Source organism: Arachis stenosperma, chromosome 6 (genome assembly GCF_014773155.1).
Source record: "Arachis stenosperma cultivar V10309 chromosome 6, arast.V10309.gnm1.PFL2, whole genome shotgun sequence".
Classification (NCBI taxonomy): Eukaryota; Viridiplantae; Streptophyta; class Magnoliopsida; order Fabales; family Fabaceae; genus Arachis; species Arachis stenosperma.
In genome coordinates, this window is record NC_080382.1 from 94,516,301 (window position 1) to 94,528,105 (window position 11,805).

The 11,805-nt window shown below is 38.2% G+C and overlaps 1 protein-coding gene across 1 annotated transcript; it reads left to right on the forward strand.

Moving 5' to 3' along the window:
- Positions 1 to 9,357: 9,357 nt before the first annotated feature.
- LOC130936414 (protein S40-7-like) lies at positions 9,358 to 10,306 on the forward strand. The gene has a single exon (XM_057866479.1). The coding sequence runs from the start codon at positions 9,452 to 9,454 to the stop codon at positions 10,100 to 10,102; it is 651 nt and encodes a 216-aa protein (XP_057722462.1). The 5' UTR covers positions 9,358 to 9,451; the 3' UTR covers positions 10,103 to 10,306.
- Positions 10,307 to 11,805: the final 1,499 nt, after the last annotated feature.

Consider the following 11,805-nt stretch of genomic DNA (forward strand, 5'->3'; position numbering starts at 1 on the left):
GAAGTGGGAAAATATTAAATACCTCACTTCAAAGCAGCAGGAAGCCAAGAAATGAACAAATAGCTACTCAAAATCCCTCTGAGGACAATCAGAGCCCAGAGAGGAATAATGCTGGCGCTGAACGCCCAAACCATGCCCATTCCTGGCGTTCAACGCCAGAAACAAGCAAGGACTTGGCGTTGAATGCCCAAAGGGAGCACAGTTCTGGTATTCAGACGCTAGAAACAGGCAAGGAGCTGGCGTCTAACGCCACTCCAGCTTCCACCCCTGGCATTCAAATGCCAGTGGGGGATCAGACACATACAAGTGCTGATAACAACCCTTCTAAAAAGGCTTCCCAACTCACTTCTATAGGTAATAAACCTGCAGCAACTAAGGTTGAGGAATACAAAGCCAAAATGCCTTATCCTCAAAAACTCTGCCAAGCGGAACAGGATAAGCAATTTGCCCGTTTTGCAGACTATCTCAGGACTCTTGAAATAAAGATTTCGTTTGCAGAAGTACTTGAGCAAATACCCTCTTATGCCAAGTTCATGAAAGAGATCTTAAGTCATAAGAAGGATTGGAGGGAAACTGAAAACGTTTACCTCACTGAAGAATGCAGTGCAGTTATCCTGGAAAGCTTACTTGAGAAGCTTAAGGATCCCGGAAGCTTTATGATACCATGCACATTAGAGAGTACTTGTACCAAGCAGGCTCTATGTGATCTTGGGGCAAGTATCAACTTAATACCTGCATCTGTTATCACAAAGCTTGGTTTGACTGAAGAAGTCAAACCAACCTGGATATGTCTTCAACTTGCTGATGGCTCCATTAAATACCCATCAGGCGTGATTGAAGACATGATTGTCAAGGTTGGGCCATTTGCCTTTCCTACTGACTTTGTGGTGCTGGAAATAGAGGAGCACAAGAGTGCAACTCTCATTCTAGGAAGAACTTTCCTAGCAACTGGCCGAACCCTCATTGACATCCAAAAAGGGGAAGTAACCCTGAGAGTCAATGAGGAGGAGTTCAAGTTGAATGTTGTCAAAGCCATGTAACATCCAGACACCTCAAATGACTGCATGAGTGTTGATATCATTGACTCTCTGGTAAGAGATATCAATATGGCTGAGAGTCTCGAATCAGAGCTAGAGGACATCTTTAAAGATGTTCAGCCTGATTTGGAGGAATCAAAGAGAATAATAGAACCTCTGAAAATCCCTCAGGAAGAGGAGAAACCTCCCAAACCCGAGCTCAAACCATTACCACCATCCCTAAAATATGCATTTCTGGGAGAAGGTGATACCTTTCCTGTAATCATAAGCTCTACCTTAGAGCCACAGGAAGAGGAAGCACTAATTCAAGTGCTAAGGACACACAAGATAGCTCTTGGGTGATCCATCAGTGATCTTAAGGGCATTAGCCCAGCCAAATGCATGCACAAGATCCTATTGGAGGGTGACGCCAAGCTAGTGGTCCAACCACAAAGGCGGCTGAATCCATCCATGAAGGAAGTGGTACAGAAGGAGGTCACTAAATTACTAGAGGCTGGGATTATTTATCCTATTTCTGACAGCCCCTGGGTAAGCCCTGTCCAAGTCGTCCCTAAGAAGGGAGGCATGACAGTGGTTCATAATGAAAAAAATGAACTGGTTCCTACAAGAACAGTTACAAGGTGGTGTATGTGTATTGATTATAGAAGGCTCAATACAGCCACCAGAAAGGATTATTTTCCTTTACCATTCATAGACCAGATGCTAGAAAGACTAGCAGGTCATGAATACTACTGCTTCCTGGATGGATATTCAGGTTATAATCAAATTGCAGTAGATCCCCGGGATCAAGAGAAAACGGCATTCACATGTCCATCTGGAGTATTTGCATATAGAAGGATGCCATTTGGCCTGTGCAATGCACCTGCAACCTTTCAGAGGTGCATGCTCTCAATTTTCTCTGATATGGTGGAAAAACTTCTGGAAATCTTCATGGATGACTTTTCAATATTTGGAGACTCATTCAGCTCCTGTCTTAACCATCTAGCACTTGTTCTAAAGAGATGCCAAGAGACTAACCTGGTTTTAAACTGGGAGAAGTGTCACTTTATGGTGACTGAAGGAATTGTCCTTGGGCACAAAATTTCAAACAAGGGAATAGAGGTGGATCAAGCTAAGGTATAGGTAATTGAAAAATTACCACTACCTGCCAATGTTAAGGCAATCAGAAGCTTTCTGGGGCATGCAGAATTCTATAGGAGGTTTATAAAGGATTTTTCAAAAATTGCCAAACCTCTGAGCAACTTGCTAGCTGCTGACATGCCATTTGTCTTTGATAAGGAGTGTCTGCAGGCATTTGAAACTCTGAAAGCTAAATTGGTCACAGCACCAATCATCTCTGCACCAAACTGGACATTGCCATTTGAACTAATGTGTGATGCCAGTGACTATGCCATTGGTGCAGTGTTGGGACAAAGGCATGACAAGCTTCTGCACGTCATTTACTATGCCAGTCGAGTTTTAAATGATGCACAGAAGAACTATACAACCACAGAAAAAGAGCTACTTGCAGTGGTTTACGCCATTGACATTTTTAGATCCTATTTAGTAGGATCAAAAGTGATTGTGTACACTGATCATGCTGCTCTTAAATATCTACTCACAAAGCAGGATTCAAAACCCAGACTTATAAGATGGGTGTTGCTTCTGTAAGAGTTTGATATAGAAATAAGGGACAGAAAAGGGATAGAGAATCAGGCAGCAGATCACCTGTCCCGAATAGAACCAGTAGAAGGGGCGTCCCTCCCTCTTACTGAGATCTCTGAAAACTTTCCGGATGAGCAACTCTTTGCCATCCAGGAAGTGCCATGGTTTGCAGACATTGCAAACTATAAGGCAGTGAGATTCATACCCAAAGAATACAGTAGGCAGCAATCAAAGAAGCTGATCATGGATGCAAAGTATTATCTTTGGGATGAGCCGTATCTCTTTAAGAGATGTGCAGACGGAGTAATCCGTAGATGTGTGCCTAAAGAAGAAGCGCAGAAGATCCTATGGCACTACCATGGATCACAGTATGGAGGACATTTTGGAAGTGAGCGAACAGCCACAAGAGTCCTCCAATGCGGCTTCTACTGGCCAACCCTCTATAAAGATTCCCGAGCGTTTGTACTTAATTGTGACAGTTGCTAAAGATCTGGTAATCTACCTCACAGTTATGCCATGCCTCAACAAGGGATCTTAGAGATTGAGTTATTTGATGTATGGGGTATTGACTTCATGGGACCTTTCCCACCATCATACTCAAACACTTATATTCTGGTGGCAGTGGATTATGTATCCAAATGGGTGGAAGCTATTGCAACACCCACTAATGACACTAAGACCGTGTTAAAATTCCTCTAGAAACACATCTTCAGCAGATTTGGTACCCCTAGAGTATTAATCAGTGATGGGGGCACTCATTTCTGCAATAAACAGCTTTACTCTGCTTTGGTTCGTTATGGAGTTAGCCACAGGGTAGCCACTCTATATCATCCACAGACAAATGGGCAAGCTGAAGTCTCTAACAGAGAACTTAAAAGAATCCTGGAACGGACTGTAATTAACCGTAGAAAGGATTGGGCAAGAAGCTTGGATGATGCTCTGTGGGCATACAGAACAACATTCAAGACCCCTATAGGGACCTCTCCATACCAGCTCGTGTATGGAAAGGCATGTCACTTGCCAGTGGAACGGGAACACAAGGCCTACTGGGCAACCAAATTCCTGAACCTTGATGCCAAGCTAGCTGGAGAAAAACGATTGCTCCAGTTAAATGAGCTCGAGGAATTTAGACTCAATGCTTTCGAGAATGCAAAAATTTACAAAGAGAAAGCAAAGAGATGGCATGATAAGAAGCTGTCATCCAGAGTCTTTGAGCTGGGGCAGAAAGTTCTGCTATTTAATTCTAGGCTCAAATTATTCCCAGGGAAATTAAAATCCCGGTGGAGAGGTCCATATATGATTACAAGTGTATCACCATATGGATACGTAGAGCTTCAGGATAATGACTCTAACAAAAAGTTCATCGTTAATGGACAAAGAGTTAAACATTATCTTGAAGGCAATTTTGAGCAAGAATGCTCAAAACTGAGACTTGATTAGAGCTCAGTAATAGTCCAGCTAAGGACAATAAAGAAGCGCTTGCTGGGAGGCAACCCAGCCATTTACAAAATTTAATTTTATTTGTTTTTGTTAATTAATTGATTTTTACAGGTATATGTCAAAGTATCTTCAAAAGGTAAAATAGCAATTGATTGAATTCACAGAGTTACAGGGGAATTTGGAAGCTCACTGGCGTGAAAAAGCCAGTAAGAAACGTTTTGGGCGTTGAACGCCCAAAAGAAGCATCCACTGGGCGTTCAACGCCAGTAAGGGTAGCCATCTGGGCGTTGAATGCCAGAAAGGAGCATCTTCTGGGCATTAAACGCCAGAAAGAAGCTCCTTCTGGGCGTTTAACGCCAGAATTAAAGCATCCTGGGCGTTTAGAAAAACGCCCAGTGACAAAGGACTTCCTGGCGTTCAACGCCAGAAAGAAGCAACAGCTGGGCGTTAAACGCCCAGGAGAAGCAGCAATTGGGCGTTAAACGCCTAAAACAAGCAGCATTTGGGCGTTTAACGCCAGAATGGTGGGGAGGAGGTAAAATTCGTTTTTCTTCACAAATTTTCTAATTTTTATGTTTCAATTCATGATTTCTTGCATAAACATGTTTCAAAATATCATCCTTCAATTCCAAAAATTTTAATCCTAATTTCTAAAAACCCTAATTTCTAAAATTCCTTTTTCAAAAATATCAAATGTATCTTAATTCATAAACACAAATCTTTTTCCAATCCAAATCTTTTTCAAATCTTTTTCAACTCATCATATCTTTTAGATTTTGAAATTGCCTCTCCCTCTATTCCTCTCCTATCCTTTCTTTTGCTTGAGGACAAGCAAACCTCTAAGTTTGGTGTGATTTGCCATGATCACTGAACTAAAACTCATCAAGATCATGGCACCTAAGGGAACAGGAAGAGCAAGGATGTGACTTGAAGGAACTGAAGCGTCAGAAATTATCTCTTGAAGGATCAAGCATCCCATAGACTAGAGGAACCCACACTTCCCAAAATAAAGGTTGTTGAGTCCTAATCTTTGCCTTAACTCTGTGATAACTGTTCTTATTATGAATTTACCTTAGAAGTTATATATTAGTAGTAGTAATTAGTATCTCTATTTTGATTTTATCTCCAATTAAACTATAATTTATTTTTCTCATCATCATCAAACATGAATAAAATAGTAGATTTTTAGAATAAAGAGGCAATATTTTTTCGAGTTCTTAATAAGGAAAATTCTAATTATTTATATGTGGTGGCAATACTTTTTGTCTTCTGAATGAATGCCTGAACAGTGTATATTTTTTATATTGAATTTTATGAATGTTAAAATTGTTGGCTCCTGAAAGAATGATGAACAAGAGAAATGTTATTGATGATCTGAAAAATCATGAAAGTGATTCTTGAAGCAAGAAAAAGCAGTGAAAAAACAAGCTTGCGAAAAAAAGAAAGAAGAAAAGTGGAAAAAATAGAAAGAAAAAGAAAAAGCAAGCAGAAAAAGCCAATAGCCCTTAAAACCAAAAGGCAAAGGTAAAAAAAGATCCAAGGCTTTGAGCATCAATGGATAGGAGGGCCCAAGAAAATAAAATCCAGGCCTAAGCGGCTAAATCAAGTTGTCCCTAACCATGTGCTTGTGTCATGAAGGTCCAAGTGAAAAGCTTGAGACTGAGTGGTTAAAGTCATGATCCAAAGCAAAAAGAGTGTGCTTAAGAGCTCTGGACACCTCTAACTGGGGACTCTAGCAAAGCTGAGTCACAATCTGAAAAGGGTTCACCCAGTCTTGTGTCTGTAGCATTTGTGTATCCGGTGGTAATACTGGAAAATAAAGTGCTTAGGGCCACGGCCAAGACTCATAAAAGTAGCTGTGTTCAATAATCAACATACTTAACTAGGAAAATCAATAATACTATATGAATTCTGAGTTCCTATAGATGCCAATCATTCTGAATTTCAAAGGATAAAGTGAGATGTCAAAACTGTTTGGAAGCAAAAAGCTACTAGCCCCGCTCATCTAATTAGAATCTGAGCTTCACTTAAAACTCCGAGATATTATTGCTTCTTGATTTCTTTTTATCCTCTTTTATTCATCTAGTTGCTTGGGGACAAGCAACAGTTTAAGTTTGGTGTTGTGATGAGCGGATATTTTATACGCCTTTTGGGGGTAATTTCATATAGATTTTAGTATGTTTTAATTAGTTTTTAGTAAAATATTATTAGTTTTTAGGCAAAAATCATATTTCTGGACTTTACTATGAGTTTGTGTGTTTTTCTGTGATTTTAGGTATTTTCTGGCTGAAATTGAGGGAGCTGAGCAAAAATCTGAGTTAGGCTGAAAAAGGATTGCTGATGTTGTTGGATCCTGACCTCCCTGCACTCGGAATGAATTTTTTGGAGCAACAGAAGTCCAATTGACGCGCTCTCAATTGGGTTGGAAAGTAGACATCCAGGGCTTTCCAGAAATATATAATAGTCCATACTTTACGCAAAGATAGATGACGTAAACTGGCGTTCAACGCCAGTTCCATGTTCCAGTCTGGCGTCCAGCGCCAGAAACAAGTTACAAGTTGGAGTTCAACGCCCAAAACACGTTACAACCTAGTGTTCAACTCCAGAAACAGCCCAAGCACGTGAGAGGCTTAAGTCTCAGCCCCAGCACACACCAAGTGGGCCCTAGAAGTGGATTTCTGCACCAATTATCTTAGTTTACTCATATTCTGTAAACCTAGGTTACTAGTTTACTATTTAAACAACTTTTAGAGATTTATTTTGTATCTCGTGACATTTTCAGATCTGAACTACATACTCTTTGACGGCATGAGTCTCTAAACTCCAATGTTGGGGGGTGAGGAGCTCTGCAGCGTCTCGATGAATTAATGCAATTACTTATATTTTTCCATTCACATATGCGTGTTCCTATCTAAGATGTTCATTCACGCTTAATTATGGAGAAGGTGATGATCCGTGACACTCATCACCTTCCTCAACCCATGAACATGTGTCTGACAACCACCTCCGTTCTACATCAGATTGAATGAATATCTCTTAGATTCCTTAATCAAAATTTTCGTGGTATAAGCCAGATTGATGGCGGCATTCATGAGAATCCGGAAAGTCTAACCTTGTCTGTGGTATTCCGAGTAGGATTCCGGGATTGAATGACTGTGACGAGCTTCAAACTTCTGAAGGCTGGACGTTAGTGACAGACGCAAAAGAATCATTGGATTCTATTCCAACCTGATTGAGAACCGACAGATGATTAGTCGTGCTGTGATAGAGCATCTGGACCATTTTCACTGAGAGGATGGGAAGTAGCCACTGACAATGGTGACACCCTACATAGAGCTTGCCATGGAAGGAACTTTGCAATTATGTTATTGAGTTGAATATTATATTGCAGGGATTCAGAGGACAAAGCATCTCCAAAACCCCAACATATTCTCCATTACTACACTACAAGTAATTATTTCACGCTCTTTTATTTCTCTAATAATTCAAACTGATAATTTTAATTGAAATCCTGACTAAGAATAATAAAATAAACATAGCTTGCTTCAAACCAATAATCTCCGTGGGATCGACCCTTACTCACGTAAGGTATTACTTGGACAACCCAGTGCACTTACTGGTTAGTTGTGCGGATTGCAAAAGTGTGATTGCAATTTCGTACACCAACTACTAAATACTAACACAGGCTGCTTGTAGAAAATATTTATCACTCTCTTCAATACTTGATCTATACATTAACAAAATATACAAAAAGAAAAATATAAATACATGAATTCTTATACACAAAACTCACACTCTTAGGTGTTTGAAGTAAAATTTAACTATTATAATATATTTTTAAACTAATATGTATCTTTATTCTATGCTTTCATTTAACTCACTAAAATAAATTTTTTTTACTCAAAATGCAAAACAAGAAGCTCTCAAAATAAAGAAGATTCCTTCCCTAATAAATCACACTCAAAATACTAAAAAAAAAAAGAAGATCATTCACCCTCTTATACTTCATTTATACCTTTTTACTTAGACAAACACAAAATAGGATCACCAAGTAGACTATTTATCCTTCACCATTTTCATTATGTCTTTTAGTAATAAAATAATATTTAGCCCACTCGAAACGTCAAGCCTGACTTGTTATCAAAAAATTAAAAGATATTTCCTTCATAATACGTTAAAATCAAATGGCTCTTTAGAAAATATAATATTCTATTTTTCAGAATTTGTTCCTAGCGAATTGTTTGTTTCACAAAACTTCTCTTCAACTGTGTTAAACACTAAATTATCCAGTATTTGAGTGTTTCACCAAATATAAGAAAATAAAGATTAACGTCTAAATAAATAAAAAGTTTTGTCACTAAAACACCTTGATGTTTCTCTCCTTTTGTGCTCTAAAAAAAGTCAAAAAAATAGTGTTAAGAATTGTTGCCGCCTCTCCAACACTCATGGCAGTAGTGGCCATCCTTCTTTCTTCTCTTAATCTTCTCTTTTCATTTTCTACCCTTTCACTCTCCCTATGTATTTTTTTCTTCTTTCTTCCCTCTTTTCTAATTCTCTTATCTCGTTTTTACTTCTATTTTCTTCTTTCTCTCCTCTTTTTTTTTCTTTCTTCTTTCCAGTCTCTTCTATTTTTATTTTCTATATTTATGCTATAATAAATCTCTAATGATATATTTCTCTCTTTTTATGATATGTTTAGTTTCTTTTATAGTTGTTGGTATAATAATACATATCTTTTTAGATTAGAAAAAATTATTTAAAAAAAATTATTCATAAGAATATTTTTAGGTATATAAAATATTTAAATTTATGCTAGAAAGACAAAGAAAGAATTATCTAAGTACTGTAGCATATTTATATAAATTAAAAAAAACTCAAATTTATCTTTATTTTTACTTATTAAAATTTTTTGTAATTAAATATTATACTTTCTTTTAGTTTAACATGAAAAAATTGTATCTTCTATTTTATATGTGATTTACAAGTATTATTTAGCTATTTCTACGAATTAAACTTTCTTTTTGTCATAAAAAATAATAATAAATAAATAAAAAGCTTTGCCGTATACTATGGAGTAAATTAAAGCTATTTATTTTGGTATACAACGAAGAAAAAAAAGTTTTGCCGTATTTAGAATTTAAGTCCATTGGTTGTGGGACCCACAGTAGGTGGACCTTCACTTCCTTCCACTTTTCTTTTTCCATCTTTCGTTCTTTAACCAAATCTGCGACCCTCCGCCACATCGTCTTATTATTCACTCTTGACTCTTTTTACTTCACTTACTCCGTCTTGCTCTTCCTCTTCCTCTTTCACGCCCACTAACCACTCAAATGGACCCTACACGATCCCTTCACCGCCGATCATCTTCCTCCTCATCCAACCGCCTCCTCCATCACCTCACCTCCCCCACCGCTACCACACCAACCGGCTCCGCGGCCGACGATCTCAACGAAGCCGAGCTTTTCTGGTCTATAGAGGTCTCCGAACCAGAACATGAATACCCCATCCCCCTTCCGGCAGACAATAACCGGCGCCGGAATTTCGATCGGCCTCAAAACTCCGGCATCCTTGCCGTGCTAGCGGAACCCGATCAGGTGCCCTTGTTTCGCCGGAATCCATCCGTCTCGTCGTCCCCGAGGCTGATTCCTTCGCTTACAAGACCTCCAGCTCAGAATTCGGAGTTTCTGGCGCAGTCCGCTCCTTCTAGAAAGTTCCAGCAGTCCGCTCCTGTGATGGTTCCGATTCTGATGTCAAAAGGTGCCCTGCAGCGGAGGAACGGCGACGAATTAGCCATCGTCTACGACGGCGATGTGGACGGCGACGATGAGGTGCTACCGCCACACGAGATCGTGGCGAAGGGTTCGGGATTTTCGCCGAACATCACTTTCTCGGTGTTGGAAGGTGTGGGGAGAACGCTCAAAGGGAGGGATCTCCGTCAGGTGAGGAACGCTATATGGCGCAAAACAGGTTTTCTTGATTAAATTATTTTTGCTCTTATTATATTCTTAATATTACTTTTTTTGAAAAATTACGTGAGGAAGCTCAATTTTCATAGCTTCTATTCACCCCGGATGAGATGATAGCTAAAATGAACATGTGCTACACATAGCCTTTTACTTTTGTATCTTGAGTTTTGAATAGTAGCTTTATCTTTTACTTTTGTGTAATAAGTGTCATGTGATCTCTATAATATGAAATTGATTGGTTCTGTATATTGAATATTCTCGTTTCTTACGCGGATTTTGCTTTGATTATTATCTAACAGTTAAAGTTTTTGTTTTAATTCAATCAAAATATTAGCATGTGCCTCCTAAAGTCTAAACGCATTAAAAGGATTAAAAGTTAAAACCTGATATTTTATAAGGAATTAAGGATAATCTCGATAAATTTTGGAGTTCTTAAATCCATACATGGTTAAACTACTGTAGTCAGTCATCTTGTCTTTTTCCCTTTTATTCTAAACCAAATATTAGAATGTGCTTTTTCAATGTAAAATCCCAACGAATGTAAAAACATTGCACGATAAACGGGTCCCTTTAGGGTTATTATGTTGCTCTGTAGTCTGTGCTGCTGAACGTTTTAAGTGACTAAGTGCATTGCAAAACACAATCGGAAACTTAAGTGATATCATAATATCATCATAACAATAATTGGAAGTTGCCGAAATAAACTCCAAACAATGCAACATTAGCTAAAACAAGAAATATAATATCAAAAACAGATCCGATTCCAACATTAACAAGAGAAGAACAACTGAACAGGTGGGATAAGCATTGAAGACTTGAAGAGATGCTGCACCGAGTGATATCTTTTAAGATTTATGTCAAAGTGGGAGAAGGGAAAGGATATTGTATGCTAAATGCTATAAAGGTGAATAACTTTTGCATGAAGATAAAACTGGACTATTATGGGATGGATCCTATAAAGTATAATAGGGGAACTATTAGGAGAAGTGGATGATTAATTGTCCAGTAGATGTTGAATTGAGCGTTATTACTTATCGGGGAAAAAAAATTCTAACCAAATGGCAAAACTAATTTTCTTAAGGTATTGAGTATACTTCAAGAATTTTGATGAATCAAGATAATTGCCGCTTTTCTGGTTATTGCAAACTTTCTTAGTTAACTGTACAGGGTTGTAACCCAAAGAAAATTTTCAAGTCTAAGTTTCCTGGCAATACTTTTGAAGTTAGTTTATCGTTTATGTTTTTTATTGTGAGTGATAATTAATAAGTCACTACTTTGAAAGTGGCTGTGGCCTGAGAAAGACATTTGTCGTCCTCGGCAGCACGTCAATAGTGTATGTCAATGGTCAAATTAGTTTTTAAAAATGGATTATTTATTGGAGGAGTGCTACACATACAAGTTTTTTTGACTTACAAGTCTTACAAGTTACTAGGCCTTTTAATGCGTTATTCAACGTTTTCTGTTTTCAAAGCGTTACACTCAGAACGGTTCTTCCTCTTCCTCTTTCTCTTCCTCTTCCTCTTCCTCTTCCTCTTCTTCTTCTTCGTTTTTTTTTTCGATTTTCATGGTTTCTGAAATCAAGCTTTGAAATCGTTTTGAAGAAGAAGAAGCAGTAGAAGATGAGGAGAAAGAGAAAGAGTTCTGAATTATACAACGAATTTTGGGTGTATTTTTCGTAATCCTTTGGGTGTATTTCTGTAATCCTTTTGAAGATAATG